The following is a 26729-nucleotide window of genomic DNA, read 5'->3' as shown; positions in this document are numbered from 1 at the left end:
GTCTCTACTAAAAATAGAAAGAAATTATCCGGACAACTAAAAATATATGGAAAAGATTAGCCGGGTATGGTGGTGCATGCCTGTAGTCCCAGCTACTCGGGAGGCTGAGGCAGGAGGCTTGCTTGAGCCCAGGAGTTTGAGGTTGCTGTGAGCTGGGCTGACGCCATGGCACTCTAGCCTGGGCAACAGAGTGAGACTCTGTCTCAAAAAAATAAATAAAAGACCATCCTTTATTTTAACATTATATTCCTATTTAATGGTGTTAATTTTTTTTTTTTTTTTTTGAGACCAATTCTCTCTCTGTTGCCTGGGCCAGAGTACCATGGTGTCAGCCTAGCTCACAGCAACCTCAAACTCCTGGGCTCAAGCAATCCTCCTGCCTCAGCCTCCCGAGTAGCTGGGACTACAGGCACCCACCAACAACTGCCTAATTTTTTGTTTCTATTTTTAGTTGCCCGGCTAATATTTTCTATTTTTAGTAGAGACTGGGTCTTCTCTTGCTCAGGGCTAAGGCTGGTCTCAACACCTGAGCTCAAGCGATCCTCCCACCTTAGCCTCCCAGAGTGCTAGGATTACAGGCGTGAGCCATTGCCCCCAGCTGTTGTTAATTTTTTTTTATTTATTGAGCCCTTTTGGGAGGGAAAAACAACTTCTCTACCAATTTAGGTACAACTAGTTGGAGGCCTATGAATTAATTAACAATAGATTAACAGAAGAAAAATTTATTACACTTGTGGGAGAACCCCATGGTAAGAGAAGCTCCTAGAACAGCTAGGAGTAAAGGTTTATTTACTGACTTAATAAGGAGAAGGGGGTGGTGCTTAAGGCTCAAAAGATGGAAGGTTCTGATGAGTCCCGTTTATACAAGCTTTTTTGAATGTCCTGGTGTCCAAGGTCAGTGTCTCCAAGACTGGAGACCTCCCCAGAGGGGAAGGTTGTGGCAGCTGACTCTTACAAAGCTCTCTTCTAGTTAGAAAAGGAAAATTCAGATAAAAATTTCTTTCTGCATTTTCCACAGCTCAGATGTTTTCACTTTGAAATAATCTCTTTATCAGCTTGGTGGGTTGGTGGTCTCTTCAGCATCATATTTTTGAAAGGAAATTTTCTGCTCTGTAAAAATCTTATGTGTTAGTGTAGGAGCCCCTACAATAACAACAGAGGTGAGGCTGAAAAATCATAAACTTGGAAAGTTGTCAGTGGGGTCAGTTCTTTGAGATAGGCAAAAAGTGTGTGTGGGAATGGTGTTTGAGACCGGCCTTGAGGGTTAAATTGGATTCTTCCCCCTTTTAGCACCATGATTAAAAGTGTAGATTTCAGAAACTGATAGAGTCTGATGTGTGACTCTGACACCTAATAGCTTGTAACCTTGGCAGAATTATTCACTAGCTCACGATTTCCTTATACTGAACATGAAATAGTTATCTTCTTTAAAAGGTTGTTGCAAAGCTTAGCTGAGAAAATATACTGAGCAAGAGTTAGCATAGGGCTTGCCTTGATATGCTCTTTGGCTACATTAGAATTCCAAGTCAGTCATTGGAATCTACTGAATCACTAGTGGTATTTAAAATTATAGAACCATGGCCGGGCGCGGTGGCTCACGCCTGTAATCCTAGCACTCTGGGAGGCCGAGGCGGGTGGATCGCTCAAGGTCAGGAGTTCGAGACCAGCCTGAGCAAGAGCGAGACCCCGTCTCTACTAAAAATAGAAAAAAACTATATGGACAACTAAAAATATATATATAGAAAAATTAGCCGGGCATAGTGGCGCATGCCTGTAGTCCCAGCTACTCGGGAGGCTGAGGCAGGAGGATCGCTTGAGCCCAGGAGTTTGAGGTTGCTGTGAGCTAGGCTGACGCACTCACTCTAGCCTGGGCAACAAAGTGAGACTCTGTCTCAAAAAAAAAAAAATAATAATAATAATAAAATTATAGAACCCTTACAATAGTGCTTGGCCCAGGGTGCTAATTGATTGATCCTAAGTCCTATAGTTGATCTGTTCCCACAGATCTTTAAAGAAGACCCTGTAACTCCACTGCTAGTAGCCACAAACAACATGATTTACTTTATAAGTCATTTTGGAGGACTTTTGACTATACCTTTTTCCTCATATTCTACTGAAATTATACAAAGCAGCAAGGATTCTACAGAGTGGGGACTCCTGTGTCAACAGTGTGTAAATTTAATCTACAAGTTGCTCTATTTGCTATCTGTGTGATTCATGGCAAATCATTCGCCCCAGTAGGTTTCCCCTCTTCTCAAAAAGGAGGATAATTATCTTCCTTCACAAGATGTTTTGAGGGCTAAACATAGTATTTTGGTTCATTATTCATAATCTTTCTGTTTTGAAGGACTTTCTTTAAGACTGAATTGACAAGACTTAGGTAGAAAATGTGTTTGGTAATTCCTTGTTCTCCATATTCACATATGACACCCATATTCTAGGTATGTGATTATAAATGTGTCCTTTTATAATGTGTTGTTCTTATCTCTTAGATTCACATCTCAGTCTAGGAGAGATACTCCAGAAGCAGTCCCCTTAAACAGCTGTCCTACTGGAAGAACAGGAGTAAGCCATTCATCTGCAATATCTGGCCACTGATGCCATCTCCCTAAGCCTGCTCCAAAGGAAGTCAGGAGCTCTTATGGTTACTCCGGCCATCTTGCTCTTTCATAGGCTGGAGCCTGGCTAACGGCTGAATTTTGAGAATGCATTAGAATCTTAAATTATAAGAGACAAAAATGATTAATGTGAGTGTTCAAGGTTTCCACCATTTGCTCCCTCTTATCAGTTTGAGAAGTTATGCAGATAGACCCATTTATTGGACTTTTATGATGCAGATTGAGGATGAGTAATAGGAGATAGAAGTGTAATGGGCAGGAAAGGAACACTTTAGCCAAGAGAGACTAAGTCAATCAACATAATAAAAAATTTGAGGGTGGGAGGGGGAAGAATAGAGAAAGGGAGAGAGGCTTTTCCTTTTTTCCTTTTTTTTTTTTGAAGTGATGACTATATACAACAGAGCTCAACAACTTGTTTGGTTAAATATTAGGCAAAGGAGCCTGAGCAACATAGGGAGACCCCGCCTCTACAAAAAATAGAAAAATTAGCCAGGGGTGATAGAACATGGCTGTAGTCCCAGCTACTCCAGAGGCTGAGGTGGGAGGATGACTTGAGTCTAAGAGTTTGAGGTTACAGTGAGCTATGATGACACCACTGCACTCTAGCAGGGCGACGAGCAAGTGCCTGTCTCAAAAAAAAAAAAAAAAAAAAACACCCAAAAAATTAGCCACAGGAATTTGTCCTCCTGACTATGTATGGCAGATAGTAATACCTGGGTGTCTGAGAGTGAAACCCCATGGAGAAGACACTCTGAGAGACAGACAGAAACTGGGCCCTGGTGATATTTTTGAGATATAGATCCAGTTATTGCAGGAGCTAGACTCTGCCAGTACATGTCAGTCACATGAGCCAGGACACCCTACCCTCTGGCTTTGCTCAGAGCAGAGAGAGGTCCATGACCTGGAGGGTAGGGGTAAGCCAATGCATTTCTTCTCTTCTTCCTCCTCCTCCTCCTCTTCCTCTTTCTCCTTATTATCTTTTTTGTTAAGCCAGTTTTTCTTTTGTTGTCTTTGTTGCTGCTGCTCTTAGTAACTTAGTCTCATCTTATATTGAAATGAAGGAACATCTACTTTTAATGGGTAATAGGAATCTTACCTATCTTCAGATTTTCATTTTTACAAATTGTACATAATAATTTCACCATATTTAAAGGTTTGATATTGTATTAGTGAGGATTCTACAGAGAAACAGAACCAATAGGGGGCGTGTGTGTGTGTGTGGAATTGACTCATGCAATTATGGAACCTGGCAAATCCAAAATCTGCAAGAGGGGGGCATGCTGGAGACTCAAGGAACTGCTAATGTTGCTGTTCAAGTAGAAGGACATTTGCTGGAGAATTCTTTCTTGCTCAGGGAAGCCAGTCTTTTGTTCTATTTAGATCCTCAACTGATTGATTGGATGAGGCCTGCCACATTATGGAGGGCAAACTACTTTACTCAAAGTCTGCCAATTTAAATGTTAATCTCATCCAAAAACACCCTCATAGAAACATCCAGAATAATGTTTGACCAAATATCTGGATACCACAGCCTAGCCAAATTGACACATAAACTTAGCCATCACAGATATATAGTAATAATATTGGCCAATCTTTTTTTTAGATCTATGTGCTAGGTGTCTGGATAAACATTTTAGAAGCATCAATTCAATGAATTCTCATACAATTCTTTGAAGTGGGTGATATTTTTATTATTCTTCTATAAGTGAAGAACTAACACTAAAGGAAAGAAAGAAATCATGTTGATTTAGACAAAGTCCTTGCCCTTGCAGGGCATGGTGGCACACACCTGTAGTCCTGGCTTCTTGGGAGGCTGAAGTGGGAGGATTGCTTGAGCCCAGGAGTTCAGGTCAAACCTGGGCAACATAGTGAGAACCCGTCTCTACAAAAATAATAAAAATTAAATGAGCACGTAACATGCCTGTAGTTCCAGCTACTCCAGCTAAGGCAGGAGGATTGCTTGAGCCCAGGCATTTGAGGCTGCAGCAAGCAGTGATCATGCCACTGCACTCCAGCCTGGTGACAGAGTGAGACCCTATCTCTTAAAAAAAATCAGTAGGGAGTTTTGAGAAATAGTGTGCTAAAGCACATATGGGGTGCTATGAGACCACATAGTAGGGCTGGGAGCCTATCATAATCCCTAAAACACAACCCTGAATGCCATAATCCAAAATGTTGAAATCTTGAAAGATCAAAATCCCTGAAGTCTAAAATCCCCAAAATCACAATCCTGAAAGATTAAAATCCCAAATGTTAAAATCCTGAAACTGAATTCTGGGGAAGGGATTAGTGCATTTTTGGTTGTACACAGGATATTACGTTATTTGCATCATGTTAGGCAGAACTATGACCTTGTTATTATTTTTATTTGCATTTGGCAGAAAATTCAGATGAGCGGATTAGACACACTATTCAGCAAGGATGAAAACTTCAGTTTTAAAAATTCGTCATTTGTCTGCACTGGCATTCTTTCCAGCTGATGAAATTCTAGGATCTTTTAATGAATTAAAGCTGAATTTGCCTGAAGAAGCCAGCAAAGTTACTGACTGGTTCAAAAATAATTATGTGCATGGTGGGATAAGAAGACACACAATAGTGTTGCTGTTTGATCCACCAGTATAGTTTCAGCCAAATTTATGGTCTGTATATGAGTGCACGTGAAATGGATTTCCAAGTACCCAAAGCAACATAGAAGGATGGCACAGAAGATGGGAAAACAGGGAATGCTCATGTGGGTGTATATCGTATCACAGAATAATTTCAAAAAGAGCTGCACCATGTAGAAAATGAATGTGAATGTATTCTCCAAGAGCCATGCCCTAAAAGAAAAAAGCCACTTCAAAATATTCTTAATGATCATGAAAATCAGCTCTTACAGACTGCCTCCGTGCAATTGACCATAATCTATCCCTATAATACACTTTTTTTTTTTTTTTTTTTTTTTTGAGACAGAGTCTCACTCTGTTGCCCAGGCTAGAGTGAGTGCCGTGGCGTCAGCCTAGCTCACAGCAACCTCAAACTCCTGAGCTCAAGCGATCCTCCTGTCTCAGCCTCCCGAGTAGCTGGGACTACAGGCATGCACCACCATGCCCGGCTAATTTTTTCTATATATATTTTTAGCTGTCCATATAATTTCTTTCTATTTTTAGTAGAGATGGGGTCTCGCTCTTGCTCAGGCTGGTCTCGAACTCCTGAGCTCAAACGATCCGCCCACCTCGGCCTCCCAGAGTGCTAGGATTACAGGCGTGAGCCACCGCGCCCGGCCCCTGTAATACACTTTTTCATGTTAAATTTTTTCCTTTCGTTTTTTCCCACTATTTTAAATCGTCAGCGTTTTTTACAATTCGCTATACTATGTATTTCATCTTTGAATCATTTCCAATACTGGTGGTATAAATTATGTCAATTTTTTTAGAGAGCTCTAGTTCATTTTTTGCAAATTTTACTCTGTGAACATGTATTATCACAAGGTTGACTGTGTAAGCATTGTGTGTGAAAGTAAAAATGTTGACACTTCCTCAATAAATGAAGAGATGTCCTTTTTGTACATCTGCATTTATGCTACTATAAACATACATGTACCTGGGGTTCTCAGACAATACTTTTTTTGGTAATTCCCCTCACTAAATGCACTTAAATGATATACATTATATTGGTTAATTACCTCAATACTTGTGTGAACGTCAACCCAGATATTATATCACTTTCTCCAGGAAGTCTTCTTGACCTGATGGGTATCCAGTCTGGATTAGGTGTAGACTCTATGCCTCTATAACAATCACTGTGGGCTGGTCTGCAATATACTGTTAATATTTATCTGTTTATTTAATATTTATTCTTCTCCACTATACTTAAGTTCCCTGAAGGATTTATACGTTATATAAGTTCCAACACTTAATAGTACTTAGCATAGGTATTTAAGGAAATGGATGTTCAAGGTCACCTTTGAGAAAAAAAGGAAATGGATGAATGATGTTCCAGTACTAAAAACTTCTTCTGCAGTAAAACTGGCCTTTTTCAGAAAGCAAGTGTCTAGAATCAAAGTAGACAAGACACATTTGACATAAAATTTATAACATTTATTTAGGCAAAAAAGAAATCCCAAAACAAGAATCTGTACACACAACATTAATACTTAAGTGATGTCCTGATTTAAAATAAAGCATGATTCATGTACAGAACACTCCCATTCATCTGGCCATGGTGAGAACAGTGCCTTCAGTCCAGATAATTGAAAGTCTTTGAAATGTACATACATTATACTTTCCAATGAATTTTTCATATCCTTAAAGGAAGTAAACTCTTCCATCAGAATTCAAGCAAAAGATAGCTCTTCTAACACAAGTCAGTGAGAATTTGACAGGGGAATTCTACAAAAGTCAGGGATTTTCGAAATTTTATGTTGCAGATTACCTGTGTATAAATCTTGACATAACTTCCTCCCATTTTTAAAGGAAAAAAATGCTCTAAAGAATTTCCTGCTTTTATTAAAGCATCTCAGCTTTCATTAGCTAAGTATTATAGTTTCTTCCTTTTAAGCTGATTAAAATAAGCTTAAAAGAACCCAATTTGAACAATTTTCCCCAAAATAAGTCCAAAATTAAGCATATACTATTACTAAACTAGATTTATGATTTCTCATAAAATAATTTTGGTAAATTTGGATTTTTAAAATATTCTTAATAGCCATTCTATCTAGCTATAAAGTTAAGCTGTGCTATCCAAAAGAGCTTTACTTCATTCAGAAAATGAGAAACAGCACTGATTTTTGCATAATTTACCCAAAAAAGTGGGGAAAATGAGAAACAGGCAGAAAAAGATCTTTCTTAGGCTACCAGTCAGTTAACACTGAGAGTCCTAGGTTAAGATTTGGAAACCAAAGAATGCATAATTAGGAGTGTACCATGTCATGCAAATCTATGAAATACTAAATAAGATAAAGCAATGACTCATTTAAAGCACAATGAGAATATTTTCCTATCATATTGTTATTTTCATTACTGGACAACAGTTGTTTTTGCATTATTCCTAAAGTAAACAGTTTATGAGTAAACATTGAAAATTAAAATTGTGTCAATACACAGCGAATGGTAGACTAAACATCCATTATCCACAAAATCATCTGAAACTGCTACAATGGATTTGAGAGGAAAACCAAAAGTTTGCAAACCTCTCTGGAAGCTGTCTCACAGCACTATTCCTAAGCCCTTGCAGTACAAAGTCCTCAAATGAGTAACATACAGATAAAACTGGAGGAGCCCACATCAGCTGAAAGTATGATACTGCCTTATGCCTTCAGTTTAATAATACTGTTAATACCATGATAAAAGCTGTACAATAACCAAACAATGTAAACATATCATTAGAGGGCAAGAGAGGGTGGGTTTCATTATATATAAAACAGTAAGTTTGTTTTCCCTGCTACCTCTTTTCAACCTTGGGTACTGCTGCATATTGTTCTATGGAGGGTTAATGCATTTTAAAACAGTAAGCCAAATCTGTGGTTCATTAATCTAATTTACCCTAATTTTACACATAAAATATGTTTTCATTAAAAGGTGCTCAAAAGGGAAATAAGATGGCCCAATGCTATCTTGACAAATGGCATAATGAAAAACAGCTAAATTAATGTGAATGGGTAGAAAACAGGCCAACAGAAAAAGTCCCATTTGTAAGAGCAACTTCCTAAAGTTGGATATATAGGATTGATGGTTTGAAACATAAATGTTTGATTCTTTGGAAGTTTGCAAATAAAGGATATCATGAAAGCCAACTAACATAGCAGCTTTGTTCACCTCCACCTTGAGTAATCCACTTAAGTTGGGTAGTGACACTAAATAGCATTCCTGTCTAGGAGTGATGAGCAGCAATATTTATGGTCAATTCCTAGAACTGTGGGTCCGGTATGCTTTTTAAAGATCCCAAACTAATTAAGATCAGTAGCCACTGAGTCCTTGGCCAGAGGGTAAACTAACCCCTTATTACTACTTAATTTCTGTTTCTTTTCAACTGCAAAAAGGAAAAATTAAGGCCGGGCACGTAGCTCACACCTGTAATCCTAGCACTCTGGGAGGCCGAGGCGGGAGGATTGCTTGAGCTCAGGAGTTTGAGACCAGCCTGAGCAAGAGCGAGACCCCCGTCTCTACTAAAAAAATAGAAAGAAACTAGCTGGATAGCTAAAAATACATATAGAAAACAATTAGCTGGGCATGGTGGCACATGCCTATAGTCCCAGCTACTTGGGAGGCTGAGTCAGGAGGATCGCCTGAGCCCAGGAGTTTGAGGTTGCTGTGAGCTAGGCTGATACCACGGCACTCTAGCCTGGGCAACAGAGTGAAACTCTGTCTCAAAAAAATAAAAATTAAAAAAAAAAAAGGAAAAATTATTTTTTAGAGTATAAAGATCACAGCAAAATTTACTCGATACCAAGAATGTCTTCATTATATTTGCTCTAATTTGTTGTTTTACTCAATGATACCAAAATATACCATTATACTCTAAAAAGTCTAATTCTATTTTCTTTTTAAAAAAATTTTTATTCACTTATTTTTTGAGACAAGATCTCACTCTTGTTGCCTGGCTAGAATGCAGTGGCATCATGATAGCTCACTGCAATCTCAAACTCTTGGGCTCGAGGGATCCTCCTGCCTCAGCCTCCCAAGTAGCTGGGACTATAGGCATGCGCCACCACACGTGGCTAATTTTCCTATTTTTTCATAGAGATGGAGGTCTTGCTCTTGCTCAGGCTGGTCTTGAACTCCTGACCTCAAGGGATCCTCCTGCCTTGGCCTTCCAAAGTGGCAGGATTACAGGTGTGAGCCACTGTTCCTGGCCCAATTCCATCTCCTTTAGTAGATCTAAACTCTTACTTGTGGACTGATCTGGTTATGTTTTATAATATCTGAGCACACCAATGATTTGAGCAATGAGTGGTTCAACCCTAGTCTAAATCGTGCTTGAAACAGCACCTCTAAGCCACTGAAAGGTAACCCTTGAAGGCACCAAGAACTGTTACATTCTAGTCTACAACTGCAAAAGGGAGGCCTCATAGATTCTAACTAGACACTGGCCAGTTATGCTTCAAAATTTCAATATATACAACTACTATATTTTAGCCAGATTCAAGACCTTACAGACAATTCTGTGCCTTAATTATATACAGAGTTTTTAAGAACCATCCCAACCACAAAGGCACTAAAATTTTTATATATTTGGGATGTGATCAATTGTTTTGCTTTTAAGACTCAGAAGTATCTGGCTATTACTGATGCTTGAAGTAGTAAATTTAAATTTAATTTTAAATATTTTTGAGTCTTCATCTATCAAGAAGTGAATCTGAATAAACAATGATTTACTGTTTTCTGTACATTTTTAGCCATTTCTGAAAACTTAGCATTAGCCTATAAGGAACATGCGCTTTTGTCTTGAATAGTATAAAATAGAAACTTGAAGCCAAACTTCTCAAGGCTTTCCCTTAACTACACTAGATAAAAGACCTGGAAATGGTCAACACACCTAGCAACTTTGAAGCTACTGCAGGCCATCTTATTTTCTAAATTTTGCCTTAGACATTAAAATTCAGAAAAAAGGCAAAAAAAAAAAAAAAAAACTTCAAAAGAATTTTCTATTTTCTCTGGAATAAACTTAATCTGTGAAAATTTATCTTATATACCTATAAAAATTCCTTAAACCAATTGAGTCAGCCTTAACCCACAATTTAATATGGTTTTTAATGGTTCTAAATACATATTTTAATTTAACTCAGTTTTCATCCCCATTAAGGAACTCCAAAAACTTCAAGTCTGATTACTGTGATAGTCGGATGAAACGTGTGTGTCAAAAATGTTATCAGTGCACTAATGTCTTTTCTAAATTACAGTGAATAGTCACAGTAATTTAAACTTTCCATTTAAAAACTCTGTTGAAAACATTTTGGCCATCTAAGAAAAAACTGTAGTATTTGAGATTGCAGATTAATCTTATAAATAAAATAAAATTTTAAATGGAAATTAAGTTTCTTGGTGACTTGCTGTCTCCCAAGTGCTATTATTGATATAATGATAACTGATTCTTTACTATACTGTATCAGGTATCTTAAAGGAAAGGTAATTATCTAAAAAATAATCCCTCAAAATTATTTCCTGTTATGTACTGCAAGTGGAATCATTACATGTAACCATTTAACAACAGTCTAATTCTCTTTTCATTTTTAACAGTGAGATGTGGACATTCTTCTCCAACATGAGCACATTAATAAGATACATGTATTATCAACAAAAGAAAATTTAAAGGCAAAATTTACTGTTGTTAATTATATTTTAACTGAGCAGGTTAACACTATGCTGGAGTCTCTATTCCACTGAACAAAAATGACTTTGGAATAGAGGAGAAAGAATGGCAAGTTTTAACCAGAGAAAATTTTTAAAAATTCACATTTTCACAATATAACATGTAGAGTTGGACATCTTTAACACAGAATGCTGTATTATTTTACAGTGTGGTGCTTGGGGAAATATTTCTAGAGAGTAAACAGCAGTCTGTGTAAGAAGTAGCAGTCCATGCTTCCAGGCATAAATAGGGAGAACAATTTTCTGTTCACTGTGGGCTCCAGAAGGATAGCCTGTCCCATTTTTAAAACTATCCCGTGAAAGCAATTACCAGTTCCTAAACAATGTTCTCCCTTAATAGATTTTCTTTCTAACATATTTTTCTGCCAGCCATCCAGGCTCCTGCCAGTGAGTAGCTTCCATGAGGAGTCAACTTTGACTTCCATTCTTTCACAATAAGAAGGACATCTTATAAAAGGTGAACAGATAGAGAATAAAGGCATTTTATACAGAAGCAGTATAAAATTTACAACTGAAGCAGAAATCAGGTTAACAGATTATCTGCAGCTGCAAATTGACTAGAAGGGACTTTGAGATCAGAAAAGTCTGGCCTAAGGGTTCGTGCAAACTTTACCATAAAACTGTAGATCTCAAATACAGGTAAGTTCAAACACTGAAAGATGTGGAAAATTTCCTAAAAGGCAATGATAAAGGAAGAGACCCTTCTTGCCTCATAAGTTAAAAATCACAAGACAAATTAAAGACTGTTCACATGGGCAGTACTGTACATTATTAATCCCAAATTGATCTTATGACTCTTGTCATAGAAACCCCCAAAACATCACAGAGGGTAAGATATTCCAAATGGATCAATCACAAAAAGGATGCCTGTGATGCAATTATCCAATTACTTATGGCTATCAATTTAGTCTGGCTTGGGACTGCTTTTTACAGGGAGGTGGCCTCCCATGGCGCACAATGTGTTTTTCTAAGCTGTCCAGAATGGCCACAGCAATCTGTTGGACATGGGGATCAGTATGTTCATGATCTTTGATGTTGTATAAATGCTGCAATCCTCCTTCTTCAATCAGCATGCTGCAATATCTTGAAGCTGAAAGAAAACAGGAGAAACAGCTTTTCTTAAAACGATTATCCCACACACAAAAAAATGAGTTGTTAGGAGCTTTTTGTATTTAAATTTTAGCTTTTTTTGACTGACTGCTAACATGTTATATCTTAATAAATACCTCTATAATGATGTTATGTCTACAGTACAAGGCCCTCACATAAATAATACACATACCCTAAACAAACAAACAAACAAACAAACACAAATAAATTGTTCTACCCTCAAGATGTATATAATCTGACAAAGAAAATAAAAAGAATCAGAACCATAAGACTCTCATCCTTTTTTGTTTTTATAAATTTTAACAGAATGAGGGGACATATGGGAGGCCGAGGTGGGTGGATCGCTTGAGGTCAGGAGTTTGAGACCCCATCTCTACTAAAAATAGAAAGAAATTATCTGGCCAACTAAAAATATATATAGAAAAATTTAGCCTGGCATGGTGGCGCATGCCTGTAGTCCCAGATACTTGGGAGGCTGAGGCAGAAGGATTGCTTAAGCCCAGGAGTTTGAGGTTGCTGTGAGCTAGGCTGACGCCACAGCACTCACTCTAGCCCAGGCAATAGAGTGAGACTCTGCCTCAAAATAAATAAATAAAAAATAAATGAGGGGATATAAGTTGAATTCCATTACATATATATATTGTATGGTGGTGAAGTCTGGGCTTTTGTAGATATCACCCAAATAGTGTACATTATACCCCATAGGTAATTTTTCATCCCTTTGTCCTTCTCACACTCCTCTCCATATCTTATCTTTGACTCAAAATTACAGGTAAGATAAGTGCTGTCATACTTTTATGCATTTCCTATGCTTTCTTTTTTAACTTAATGTCACTCATACTGCACATGCAACTTTTAAATTTTTTAATATTTTCTTTGCCTTTTGTTTTTAAAAATATTTCTTCTTTTACGTACATATAACTTTTAAGGATTTTTTTAGTTTCAGTTGTTTTTATTAAAGTGTAATTTACACAAAATGAACCATTTTTAATCTACAGCTTGATAAATTTTGCCAAAGGCATATATCTGTATAACCATGAGCACAATCAGGATAAAGAATATTTTCATCAACTAAAAAGTTTCCTTGTGCACCTTAGCAGTCAATCTCTCCTGTGCCCCCTCATCCCATGTAACCACTGTTCTAATTTTTCTCTCTTTCTTTCTTTTTTAGAGACAGAGTCTTGCTCTGTTGCCTCAGCTAGAGTGCAGTGGGGTCATGACAGCTCACTACAACCTCAAACTCCTGGGCTCAAGTGATCCTCCTCCCTCAGACTCCTCAGTAGCTGGGATTACAGGTATGCGCCACTAAACCAGGCTAGTTTTTCTATTTTTTGTAGAGAAGGGGTCTTGCTCTTACTTAGGCTGGTCTGGAACTCCTGACTTCAAGCAATGCTCCTCCTAAAGTGCTAAGATTACAAGCATGAACCACCACATCCAGCCTGCTGTTCCAATTTCTATAATATGGACTACTTTTGCCTGGTCTAGAACTTTGTATAAATGGAATCATATAGTATATATTCTTTTGTATGGATACAAAAGAATATATACTATATGATTCCATTTATACAAAGTTTTATACTTTTGTTCAGCATGAGTTACACATTAACAGTGTTGGGTGTTTTTGTTTGTTTGTTATTAAAAGATGGGGTCTTGTTATGTTGCCCAGGCTGGCCTCGAACTCCTGGGCTCAAGTGATCCTCCTATCTTGGCTTCCCAAGTAGCTGGGACCACAGGCATGTACCACCATGAGCAGCCAGTAGTTTTTTAAGCTGGAAAGTATTCCATTGCATTGAATGTGTCATATATTTTTAATTTGTTACTGTGTTGATGGACATTTGTTGGTCCCCCTAGCCCTCTAGGTTTAGGCTATAATGACTACTATGATCATTCTTGGACTTTTCATTTTGTTGCTCTTGAGAAAATATACTGAGATTGCCAGTCAAATGCCAAATTCATGTTTGACTTTAAAAGAAATTGCCAAATTGAGCCAGATACAATGTGCACCTGCAGTCCCAGCTACTTGGGAGGATGAGGTGGGAGGAACACCTTAAGCCCAGGAGTGCCATCATCACACCTGTGAACAGCCACTGCCCTCCACCCTGGGCAACACAGGGAGACCTCTTTTCTGAAAAAACAAAAGAAAAAAGAAATCACCAGTTTCCTAAAATGGCGTACAACTTTACAATCACATCAGCAATGAGAACGTTGCTCCTCATCCTTGGCAACATTTGTTACTGACCATCTTTTTTATCATAGCCAGCCACCCTAATGGGTGTGATGTGGTAACTCACGGTGGTTTTAATATAAACTTCTCTAATGACTAATGATGCTGACCTTTTTTTCATGTGCTGATTAGTCATTTCTATATTTTCCTTGGAGAAATAGACATTCAGATTATTTGCCCATTTAAAGATTGTTATTTTTCTTTTTATTATTGAGTTGTAAGAATTCTTTATATATTCTGAAAACAAGTTCCTGTAAGAATTCTTTATATATTCTGAAAACAAGTTCCTGTAAGAATTCTTTATATATTCTGAAAACAAGTTCCTATCAGACAGATAATTTGCAAATATTTTCTCTCATTCTATGTTTTTTTTTTCACTTTCTAGATGGTTCCTTTGAAGCAAAAAATTTTATTTTTTATTAAATCTAATTAAGCTAGTTTTTCTTGCCACTGTGCTTTTGGTGTCCTAGAAATAAACAACTGCTTAATCCAAGGTCATGAAGATTTATTTTTTAAAATTTATTATTATTTTCTTTTTAGATGGAGTCTCACTCTGTCATCTGGGCTAAAGTGCCATGGCATAAGCCTAGCTCACAGCAACCTCAAACTCCTGGGCTCAAGCAATTCTCCTGCCTCAGCCTCCCAAGTAGCTGGGATTACAGGCACAAGCCACCACGCCTGGCTAATTTTTCTATTTTTAGTAGAGACAGGGTCTCGCTCTTTGCTCAGGCTGGTCTTGAACTCCTGACCTTAAGCGATCCTCCTGCCTCAGCCTCCCAGAGTGTTAGGATTACAGGCGTGAACCACCACACTCGGCCTAAACTTATTATTTTTTTTAGAGACAGGATCTCGCTCTGTTCCCCAGGCTAGAATGCAGTGGCGTGATCATATTTCACTGTAACCTCAATCTCCTGGACTCCAGCAATCCTCCTGCCTCAGCCTCCAAAGTGGCTGGGACTACAGGTGCGCACAACCATACCCACCTAATTTTTCTTATTTTTTGTAGAGATGGGGTCTTGCTATGTTGCTCAGGCGGGTCTTGAACTCCTGGTCTCAAGTGATTCTCACGCCTAGGCCTCCCAAAGTGCTGGGATTATAGGAGTGAGCCACCATGCCCTGCAAATTGTGTTGGCACTCTATTGAAAATTACTTGATCATAGATGTCAAATAATTAAGATTAGAATCTTAATTCTAATGCATTGATCTATATGTCTCTCATTAAGAAGTTGAGCATATTTTCATGGGCTTATTTGGCATCCGTTAATCTTCTTTGGTGAAGGATCTATTCAATTCTTTTGTCTATTTTTTTACTTTGTTTTTTTAAGTTTTGAAAATTCTTTTTTTTTTTTTTTTTTGAGACAGAGTCTCACTCTGTTGCCCAGGCTAGAGTGAGTGCCGTGGCGTCAGCCTAGCTCACAGCAACCTCAAACTCCTGGGCTCAAGCGATCCTCCTGTCTCAGCCTCCCGAGTAGCTGGGACTACAGGCATGCACCACCATGCCCGGCTAATTTTTTGTATATATATTTTTAGCTGTCCATATAATTTCTTTCTATTTTTAGTAGAGATGGGGTCTCGCTCTTGCTCAGGGTGGTCTCGAACTCCTGAGCTCAAACGATCCGCCCACCTCGGCCTCCCAGAGTGCTAGGATTACAGGCGTGAGCCACCGCGCCCGGCCTGAAAATTCTTTATATATTTATATGCAAGTCCTTTATCAGACATGTCATTTGCAAATATTTTCTCCTGGTATGCATACTGGTTTTTTACTCTCTTAACAGTGTCTTTCAAAGAGTAGAAGTTCTTAATTTTGATGTAGTCCAATGTAGCAATTTTTTTCTTCTATAGATCATGCTTTTGTATATATTTAAGATATCTTTGACTAATGCAAGATTTTCTGATTTTTTTTCCTAGAGCTTTTTAAAAGGTTTTGGTTCTACATTCAGCTCTATGATCAATTTAATTTTTGTAGCCAGGCCTGGTGGTAAGCACCTCTACAGTCCCAGCTACTAAGGAGGCTGAGGCAGGAGGATCGTTTGAGACCAGGAGCTTCAGTCCAGCCTAGCAACTTAGTGAGACTCTGTTAAAAAAAAATTTTTTTTTCAAAGTTAATTTTTATATATAGTACAAGGTATAGATCAAGTTCAATTTTTTGGCATATGGAGATCTAGTTGTTCCACTACCATTTGTTGAGAAGACTATCCTTTCTTCACTGAATTGCTTTGAACCTATATAAAAAACTAACTGTATATAAATATATATAGGTCTAATTCTGTAGTTTCTATTCTGGTCCATTGAACTACCTTTGTCTATTTTTATGCCACACAACACTTGATTACTGTAGTTTTACAGTATATCTTGAAGTCATGTAGTGTAAGTCTTCCAATTTTGTTCTTCTTTTTTTCTAAGTTGTTTCATTATTCTGGGTCCTTTGCATTTCTGCATGAATTTTATAATCAGCCTATCATCTCCTTAAAATCCTGCTGGGATTTTGACTGAGACTGTATCAAATCCATACATAAAATTGGGGAGAATTGCCATCTTAACCACATTATGTCTTCTAACTCATAAGCACAGTAAATCTCTCCATTTAGTTAGTTAGGCCTTCTTTAATGTCTCTCAGCAATGCTTTGTTGATTTCAGAGTGCAGGTCTTGCACATCTTTGTCAGATATCCCTACATATTTTAGTTTTTGATGCAATCATAAATGTCACTTTTCCACTTACCTTGATTGTTGCTAGTATACAGAAATGCAACTGATTTGTGTATATTGATCTTGTATCCTGGGACTTTGCTAAACTCACTTATTAGATTTAGATGTCCTTTGGTAAATTCCATAGGATATTCTACATAGATGATCATGTTATCTGTGAATAAAAACAATTTTACTTCGTTCTCTCCAACCTGATGTCTTTTATTTCTGTTTCTTTCCTGACCACCCTAGCCGAACCTCCATTACAATGTTGAATAGTGGTGAGATCAGATATATATATTTTTAAATATGGTATGCTTCACAAATTTGTGTGTCATCCTTGTGCAGGGGCCATGCTAATCTACTCTGCATCATTCCAATTTTAGTACATCTGCTGTCGAAGCGAGCACCAGACATTCTTGTCTTGTTCCTGATCTTAGGGGGAAAGCATTCACATTTAATTTTTCACTATGAATTTTGATGTTAGCTGTGGGTTTTCCTTGCATGCTCTTCATCAGGACTGGGCATTAGATTTTGTCAAATGCTTTTTCTGCATCTATTGAGATGACCAGATAGCTTTTCTTTCTTGCTCTGATGATAGGATAAAACACATTGCTTGTCAAATGTTAAACCAATCTCGCATTGCTGGAATAACCTCTTTGGTCCTTTTTATACATTGTTGGATTCGGATTCCATTTTTTTTAAAATTGTTAAGAATTTCCCACCTATGTTCATGAGATATATCATTCAGTAATTTTCTTTTCCTTTCTTTTTTTTTGGAGACAGAGTCTCGCTCTGTTGCCCATGCTGTAGAGAAGTAGTGTGATCATAGCTCACTGCAACCTCCAACTCCTGAGCTGACATAATCCTCCCCCCTCAGCCTCGAGTAGCTGGGACTACAGGTGCATACCACCACATCTGGCCAATTTTTAAAAAGTGTTTTGTAGAGACAGAGGTCTTACTATATTGCCCAGGCTGGTCTTGAACTCCTGATCTCAAGCCATCCTCCCACCTCGACCTCCCAAAATACTCAGATTACAGGCATGAGCCACTGCACCTGGCCAATTTTCTTTTCTTATAATGTCTTCACCTGGTATTTATTATCAAGGTAATTCTAGCCTCATAGAATGAATTGAAGAGTATTTCCTCCTCTTCAATTTTTTGAAAGACTTTATATAGTTTTTTTTTTTTTTAATGTTTGGTGGAATTTACCACTGAAATAATTTAAACCTGGAGTTTTCTTTGTGGAAAGGCTTTTAACTAGTGTTGAATTTCATTAATAGATATAGGGCTATCCAGGTTATCTATTTCTTGTCGAGTAAGCTTTAGTAATTTGTGTCTTTTAAGGAATTTATCCATTTTATCTAAGTTGTCACATTTATTGGCATAAAGTTGTCCGTAAATATTCCTTATCAGTCTCCTCCAGCCACCCAAGATGCTGAACGGAAAGAAGGTCAAGGGGAGGAAGGTGGCATGGGGCTGCTGTTTTGAAGAAGGAGGAGACCACAAAGGTGGTAAGTCCCCCGTTTGAGAAAAGGCTTAAAGAATTTTGGCATCAGATGAGACATCCAGCTCAAAAGGGATCTCACTGCTTTGTCAAATGGCCCCGCTATATCCAGCTGTGGTGGCAAAGGGCTATCCTCTATGAGCCACTGAAAGTGCCTCCTGCAACTAACCAGTTCACCCAGGCCTTAGACCAACAAACAGCTACTCAACTGCTTAAGCTGGCTCGCAAATACAGACCAGAGACAAAGCAAGCCAAGCAGAGACTGTTGGCCCAGGCTAAGAAAAAAGCTGTCAGCAATGGGGATATCCCCACTACGAGACCACCTGTCCTTTGAGCAGGGGTTAATACTGTCACCACCTTGGTAGAGAACAAGAAGACTCAGCTGGTGGTGATTGCACATGACATGGATCCCATCAAGCTGGTTGTCTTCCTGCCTGCCCTGTGTCCTAAGATGGGCGTTCCCTACTGCATTATCAAGGGGAAGGCAAGACTGAGATGTCTGGTCCATAGAAAGACCTGCACCACTGTCACCTTCATACAGGTTAACTCAGAAGACAAACAGGCTTTGGCTAAGCTGGTAGAAGTTATCAGGACCAATTACAATGACAGATATAATGACATCTGCCATCACTGGGAAGGCAATGTCCTGGATCCAAAATCTGTGGCTAGTATTGCCAAGCTAGGAAAGGCAAAGGCTAAAGAGCTTGCCACTAAACTGGGTTAAATGTACACTGTTGAGTTTTCTGTACATAAAAATAGTAAAAATTCTCCTTCAAAAAATTCCTTTATTATGCTGTTAATATTTGAAGAATCTGTTGTGATATCACATCTTTCCTTCCTGATACTGGTAATTTGTGTCTATGTTTTCTCTTGAACAGTCTGGCTAGACATTTATCAAATTTATTGATCTCAAAGAACTAGCTTTTTTACAAAAAATTTTAATAGAGACTCACTCTGTTGCCAAGGCTGGAAAGCAGTGGTGTGATCATAGTTCACTGCAGCCTCCAACTCCTGGGCTCAAGCAATCCTCCTGCCTCAGCCTTGTGAGTAGCTGGGACTACAGGTGTGCACCACCAAGCCCAGTCAGCTTCTGGTTCAATAATTTTCTCTATCTTTTCCTGTTCTCTATTTCATTGATTTCTACTTTGATCCTTGTTATTTCCTTTATTCTGCTTACAATGTGTTTAATTTGCTCTTCTTTGTCTTGCTTCCTATGGTACAAATGACATCATTGATTTGAGACTTTTCTTCTTTTCTACTATAGGCCTTTAATGCTATAAAAGTCCAAGTATTGCTTTACCTGCAACTTATCCATTTAGATATGTTGTGATAAGTTCATTCAGTTGAAGATACTTTTGTTGCACTATACATAACATGCCTTTTTTCTCTATTTGCTTTTAAAGTTTTCTGTTCATTACCAGTTTTCAGCAATTTTTTTTTTTTTCAAAAAAAAAAAACAGGGTCTCATTCTTGTTCAGGCTGGTCTTGAACTCCTGAGCTCAAGCGATCCTCCTGCCTCGGGGTGCTAGGATTACAGGTGTGAGCCACTGTGCTGGCCTTTAGCAATTTGATTATGATGAGCTTTGGTATGATTTTCTTTGGGTTTATTCTGTGTGGTGTTCACTGAGTTTCTTCCATTTGTGGTTTTTACAGTTTTAATCAAATTTGGGATATTTTCAACCACCACTTTTTCCAATCTTCTTCTGTTCATCTTCTTTCCACTACTGGACTCTAATTACACATTAGGCAACTTGATGTTATCCCAGAGGTCACTAAGTTTCTGTTTTGTTTTGTTTTGTTTTTTAGGCAGAGTCTTGCTCTTTCACCCTGGGTAGAGTTCAGTGGCTTTGCTGTAGCTCACTGCAACCTCAAACTCCTGGGGTCAAGTGATCCTTCTGCCTCAGCCTCCCAAGGTACGTGCCACCACACCCAGCTAATTTTTTCCATTTTTTTTTTTTTTTTTTTAGTAAAGACGGGGGTCTCACTCTTCCTCAGGCTGGTCTCGAACTCCTGTTCGAGAGTTCAAGCAATCCTCTGGTCTTGGCCTCCCGAGTGCTAGGATTATAGGTGTAAGCCACCACACCAGGCCTGTTCTTTCTTTTTTATATTCCAGTTTTCTTTCTCTTTATGCTTCAGTGTGGACAGTTTCTATTTCTATGTCTTCAATTGCACTGATCTTTTCTTCTGTGTAGCTTTTCTGCTCTTAAGCTCATTAGGTATTTTTTAGGCCAGATATTCAAAGCTTTTAGCTCTAGGACTTCTGTATTACTTTTTTATATCATATTTTTTTCTCTTAATGTTCATGTTCTCTTTAAAATCCTAGCTCACATCTATAAGAAATATTTTGAAGTCCTTTTCTGCTAAATTCCATCCTCACCATCATTTCTGGGTCTCCTTTAATTGTCTGATTTTCCTCCTGGTTATGGATCATATGGATCACATTTTTTCCTTCTTCCTTCACCTAGCAATTTTTACCAGACCCTAAGCATGTTGTTGAGTGTTTAGATTTTGTTGTCTTTTTTTAAAGAGTGCTTAGTTGTTCTCTGGTAGACTTTATTTATTTGCAGAGCAGCTTGATCATTTCAAGACTGTGTTTAAGTTTTGCTAAGATTGGCCCAAAGGCCAATATTTTGGGGCTAGTTTAGCCTTAACCTTTTCTGGCATCTCTACTGAATGCCCTGGGTATTGTTCTTTCCACTCTATTTGGAGCTCACATATTTCCCAACCCTGTGTGAACTCCAGGTGTTGTTCAGTTAGCAGCTCCTTGGTATTTGTACTTTCCCAGGCTGCAAGGAATCTCACCCTAGGCATGCACAGCTTAGTATTTAGCCAAAGACATAACGGACTCTGTTTTTTTTTTTTTTTTTTTTTTGAGACAGAGTCTCACTCTGTTGCCCAGGCTAGAGTGAGTGCCCTGGCGTCAGCCTAGCTCACAGCAACCTCAAACTCCTGAGCTCAAGCGATCCTCCTGTCTCAGCCTCCCAAGTAGCTGGGACTACAGGCATGCACCACCATGCCCGGCTAATTTTTTTATATATATATATATATATTTAGCTGTCCATATAATTTCTTTCTATTTTTAGTAGAGATGGGGTCTCGCTCTTGCTCAGTCTGGTCTCGAACTCCTGAGCTCAAACGATCCGCCCACCTCGGCCTCCCAGAGTGCTAGGATTACAGGCGTGAGCCACCACGCCCGGCCGACATAACGGACTCTTATAAAGATTTCTAGAGTGCTTTCTAGATGTAGCTGCCACCTCTGCATTACTCTGCCCCTGCCCATAATTCCAGGCACCCCAAAATCTTGCCAAACTCTGATCTCTGTCTCCTTGGCTCAATGAAATTGCTGTGCTGTGCTTGGTTCCCCCATCTTATGCCAGTGCTATGGTTTTAATGTGTCCCCTTCAAAATCCAGGTGTTGACAATGTGATAGTATTAAGTGTTGGGGCATTTAAGAGGTGATTAGGCCAGGAGGGCTCCTTCCTTGTTAACAGGATTAAGGCACAGCATTCGGCTAGCTTGCTAGCTTTTCCTTCTGCCACCCTGCTAGCTTGCTCTTTAGCATTTTGCCATGTGAGGGCGCAGTGAGAAGGGTTTCACCAGACATCAAATGCCAGTGCCTTAATCTTGGACTTCCAGCCTGCAGAACTATGAGAAATAAATTTCTGTTCCTTACAAATTACCCAGTCTCAAGTATTCTGTTATAGTAACACAAAATTGACTAAGACAGCCAGGGTCTAGTAAATGCTTACAGGAAGAAAATCAGGGAGAAAGTGAAGCTCATTTGTTTTCCTTCTTTCAGGGATCAGAATCCTTGCTACGTTTGTCTAATCTGAAAAGAGTTTCAAATTTCTCCCTCAGTTTTTCTGTAGCTAAAGTGCTAATCTGGTACCAGTTAGAATGTAAGTTCTTGCTTATGTAATTTCTTATTATGTCTTCTTCACTTATAATGACATGCAAATATTCCACTGTATGGATATTTCAACAGTACTTAACATTTACCTATTGCTGGACCTCTAACTTAAGAGTTATTTGCTATTACAAATAATGTTGGAATGAGTATCTCTGTAAAAACAAGCTTTTCAATATAATTTTAAAATGAAAAAGTAGACTACCTAAATGTTCATTAATAGGTAAGTGCTTATATAAATTACTGATAAATTCATTGAATAAGTGTATTAGCCATATGTTATGGGTTGAATTGTGTCCCATGAAAAGATATGTTAAAGTCCCCCAGTACCTCAAAATGTGACCTTATTTGGAAATAAGGGTCATTGCTGATGTATTAATAATTAGTCAAGTTAAAAATGAGCTCATTAGGATTGGCCCCAATATGACTGGCATCTTTATGAAAAGGAAAGATTGGAACACAGAAAAGGACACACACAGAAGGAAGACAATGTTAAGATACACAGGGAGAAGGTGGCCATTTGACTTGAGTGATACGTTTACTAGCCAAGGAATTCCACGGATAAGAGACAAACACCAAAAGCTAGCAGAGGCAAGGAAGGATTCTCCGTTAGAGCCATCAGAGAGAACATGGCCCTACTGACATCTTGATTTCAGACTTCTGGCATCCAGAACCATGAGACAAAAAATTTCTGTTGTTTTATGCCACCCAGTTTGTGGTATTTTGTTACAGCTGACCTAGGAAACCAATACACTCAACAATAAAGATTATGTGATTATTACAAATTATGTCAAAAAAACTTTGTAAAATATTAAAAATGTTCATTATAATTTGTGAAATAGGTACATTATTCCCATTTAACAGATGTGGAAACTAAGGCCCAGGCTTAATAATTTGTTCAAGGTAGCATACATAGTAAGTGGTGGATGCTATTTGGATCCAAGTAGATTACTATATGCTCTTAAACACCATGCTATACCACAGGTTGAGCAGCCCGAATCTGAAAATCCAAAATCCTCCAAAATTCCAAATTTTTTGAGTATTGACACACCACCACAAGTGGAAAATTCCACACTTGATCTCACATTATTTAAAATATTGTATAAAATTATCTTCAGAGTTAAAATCTGAGTTATTTGATCAGGAAAAGAATGAAAAAAATTATCTTCAGTCTATATGTATTAAGTGTATATGAAACATAAAGGGATTTTGTGTTTAGACTTGGGTCTCATCCTCAAGATTATCTCGTTATGTATATGCAAATATGCCAAAATCCAAAACAATTCAAAATCTGAAACACTTCTGGTCCCAACCATTTTGGATAAAAGATACTCAACCTCTATCTCTTAATTATTAACAGGTATCAGCAGCATTAAGACATTTTAATACAAACAGAAGTAAATTCCATTTAAATATACACAAAATAAACCCAGAAAGCAAGAAAGTAGGAACCTAAACTACCTGAGTTAGAAATAAAATATTCTGACATTCCCCCAAATTACAGTGCATTTTAGAATAAGTTCTTTGGAACTGTCATTCCATAGAATAAATTTGAAAGAACACTGATACCTAAAAGTAGTCACAAAAATAAATACTTATGTGAAAATGCACTATTGTCTCCTACTGAGCTGTGAAAGGTCCTTTCCTTGAGTTATGAGGAAAGAAGCCTAGGGATTAGAGGCTGGGTATACGATGGGACAGACTAGTTTCTTAAAACTAGGGAGTTCTCAGAACCTGTGGGTATGGTAAAAGGAAAAAGGTTTTAGAGCAGAGACAGTTTAATGTAGCTAAAGAGGCAGTCTTGTATTTTTGAATGAACAACTCTGTTTCTGGGTAATTTAGTAGGAGGGGCCAGAGAAGCCTCCAGGTGGGAGTTTAGATGGATACAAAGCAGTTTTCTCTTTCACATCCCGTTCTCTAAACACACCATCTCTGTTTGACACAGAGGGGCTTTTACTGAGTTGCCTTTTTGTGGGTATGCACTGAGTTTTCCTTTCCTTTCCCTTTCCCTTTTCCTTGCCTTTCCTTCCTAGTAAGGTCTTGCTGTGTTGCCCAGGCTGTAGTGCAGTGTGTCATCATAGTTGACTGCAATCTCAAACTCCTGAGCTTAAGCGATCCTCCTGCCTCAGCCTCCTGACTAGCTGGGACTACAGGCACATGCCACCATACTCGGCTAATTTTTTTCTATTTTTTGTAGAGACAGGGGTCTTGCTCTTGCTCAGGTTAGTCTCCTGAGCTGGAGCAATCCTCCTGCTTTGGCCTCCCAGAGTGCTAGGACTACAGGCATGAGCCACTGCACCGGGCCTAATTTTCTATTTTTTGTAGAGATGGGGTCTTGCTTTTGTTCAGGCTGTGCACTTAGTTTTCATCAAAGAACACAAGAAATAATCTCACCAAATGTTACTGCTGCTATATGTTGTTAGAAACAATTCTCACGTCTCCTATATAAGGTGCTTTATAATACATCCCCTATTAAGGTCCTATATAAGAAATTTAATTTGTAGTTAACTGCTCATAAAAGCTTTACTTCCCTGCTGCTCCCTGTAAGATGTTTTCCCCCTTTATATGGAGAACCATGTAGCTTACTATTTGTACCCAGCCACAAAAAGTATATGAATCACTATGTATGGCCTACGGGTCTACATTCTACTATTTTCCCTCTACTTTTTAATTTTTTTTTAATTATTTTTCCTTGGTCCTTATTTTTAATGTCAAAAACTATTAATTTATACTTTACTATGAAAATGGTTCTATGTGTTTGTGTCACAGCATTTGTGGACTGAATTTATATTAATAACTCAAAAAGAGTTATATCATGACCTTTAAAAAAGAATGATATGAAACCTGATTTAAATGCTTTGCTTCTCCAGAGACCATGGGTGCTGACAGTTATATCTTGAACAGATGAGACTTGGGCATTGGAATGTATCAGAAACAGATCTACTTAAGACTTTTTATTCAACAAATGGACTCACTATAGGCTCTTAATCTTTAAATTCCATGAGATTAGAACAGTGTCTCATTCACCATTGTTATTCAGTACCTAGCATTGTCAAACTCATTCTGAAAGAACACATTTGGTTTATAACCAAAGATTCTCATTGCATCTTTAAAAGTCAGTGTCCTTAAAAATCACTTCAACCTTACAATTTAGAAATGGCTTTCCTGCGAAAGGAGAATTTCACTTTAAAAAGGAAAACATAGTTCTTTTTTGTGGTACATACGATTCTTGCTGCAGACATGTTGCATGGCCCAAACTGCCCATAGCTGGACTCCTGGTGTTGTGAAACAGCCAAGTAATGGGAAAAATGGATTAAAGGACCTAAAGGTTCAAAAGAAAACATCAAAGTTACATCCCATACTTAGCATTACTTTCTAAAGCAGTGATTCTTAAACTTTTCATTTTCAAAATATCATCCTATTATATCTAGACTAATATAAATGAACTACAGAACATCTTTTCTTTGTCTTAGCCATTTCAGAGAAGATTGCATTCAGACAAGTCTCAGTACAGAAGATGAAGGTGATAAGAACACGGTACTAAAAGAGAAAAAAAATTGTTCAAAAGCTATATTTGAGGCTGGGCGCAGTGGCTCACGCCTGTAATCCTAGCACTCTGGGATGCTGAAGCAGGAGGATTGCTCAAGGTCAGGAGTTTAAGACCACTCTGAGCAAGAGCGAGACCCTGTCTCTACTAAAAATAGAAAGAAATTACCTGGACAACTAAAAATATATGTAAAAAAAATTAGCTGGGCATGGTGGTGCATGCCTGTAGTCCCAGCTACTCGGGAGGCTGATTCAGAAGGATTGCTTGAGCCTGGGAGTTTGAGGTTGCTGTGAGCTAGGCTGACGCCACGGCACTCTAGCCTGGGCAACAGAGTGAGACTCTGTCAAAAAAAAAAAAAAAAGCTATATTTGAAGACTAGTAGACCTCGGTTTAGAAACTAAGAAATGGAGAGGTTAGGTGATAACTAACTGGTAGAACACCATGAATTATCCTTTCTATTTCTACTGTTATAAACAAAAATGGGTAGAATGTAAGTTGGAGAATTCAAAAATGTTGGCAGTATCAGCATTTATGAAGCAAACAACAAAAATAAGTTGTAATGAAATTAATTACGCAGCAACCTGAAATATTTCTGGTAATTAACAACTTAGCTATAAAGTCACCTGTCATAAACAGTTAGGCATTCACTATGCACTTTCCGCAACTGAATCTGGTGCTACTTTTAGTCCCTTCAACATGTCATGTTGTTTTAGACTTCCTTGCATTGATATATTATTTTCTCTTCCTAAAATCTCCTACCTCTACTTAATTAGCTTGCAAAA

At 38.1% G+C, this 26729-nt stretch overlaps 1 protein-coding gene, 1 non-coding gene and 1 pseudogene across 3 annotated transcripts in view; 1 reads left to right on the top strand and 2 right to left on the bottom strand.

The window, feature by feature from the left end:
* Positions 1 to 10821: 10821 nt before the first annotated feature.
* Positions 10822 to 26729, bottom strand: part of ZYG11B (zyg-11 family member B, cell cycle regulator) — a 71610-nt gene continuing 55702 nt past the window's right edge. Inside the window, exons 13-15 of one of the 2 annotated variants that reach the window (XM_069477946.1) lie at positions 25625 to 25722; positions 14151 to 14201; positions 10822 to 12056 (exon numbers count right to left, since the gene is read on the bottom strand). In XM_069477946.1, coding sequence (XP_069334047.1) covers positions 11866 to 12056; positions 14151 to 14201; positions 25625 to 25722 — 340 coding nt within the window. In that variant the 3' untranslated portion in view covers positions 10822 to 11865. The remainder of the gene's footprint in view (positions 12057 to 14150; positions 14202 to 25624; positions 25723 to 26729) is intronic. The other variant, XM_069477947.1, reaches the window with a different exon arrangement.
* LOC138391052 (U6 spliceosomal RNA) lies at positions 17290 to 17396 on the bottom strand. Its single transcript, XR_011234693.1, has one exon. It is a non-coding gene; the product is annotated as a U6 spliceosomal RNA (small nuclear RNA).
* On the top strand, positions 18422 to 19233 carry LOC138389527 (large ribosomal subunit protein eL8 pseudogene; annotated as a pseudogene).

This window comes from Eulemur rufifrons, chromosome 8 (genome assembly GCF_041146395.1).
Source record: "Eulemur rufifrons isolate Redbay chromosome 8, OSU_ERuf_1, whole genome shotgun sequence".
In the NCBI taxonomy this organism is placed as follows: domain Eukaryota; kingdom Metazoa; phylum Chordata; class Mammalia; order Primates; family Lemuridae; genus Eulemur; species Eulemur rufifrons.
This window is presented reverse-complemented; position numbering and strand designations above follow the sequence as displayed.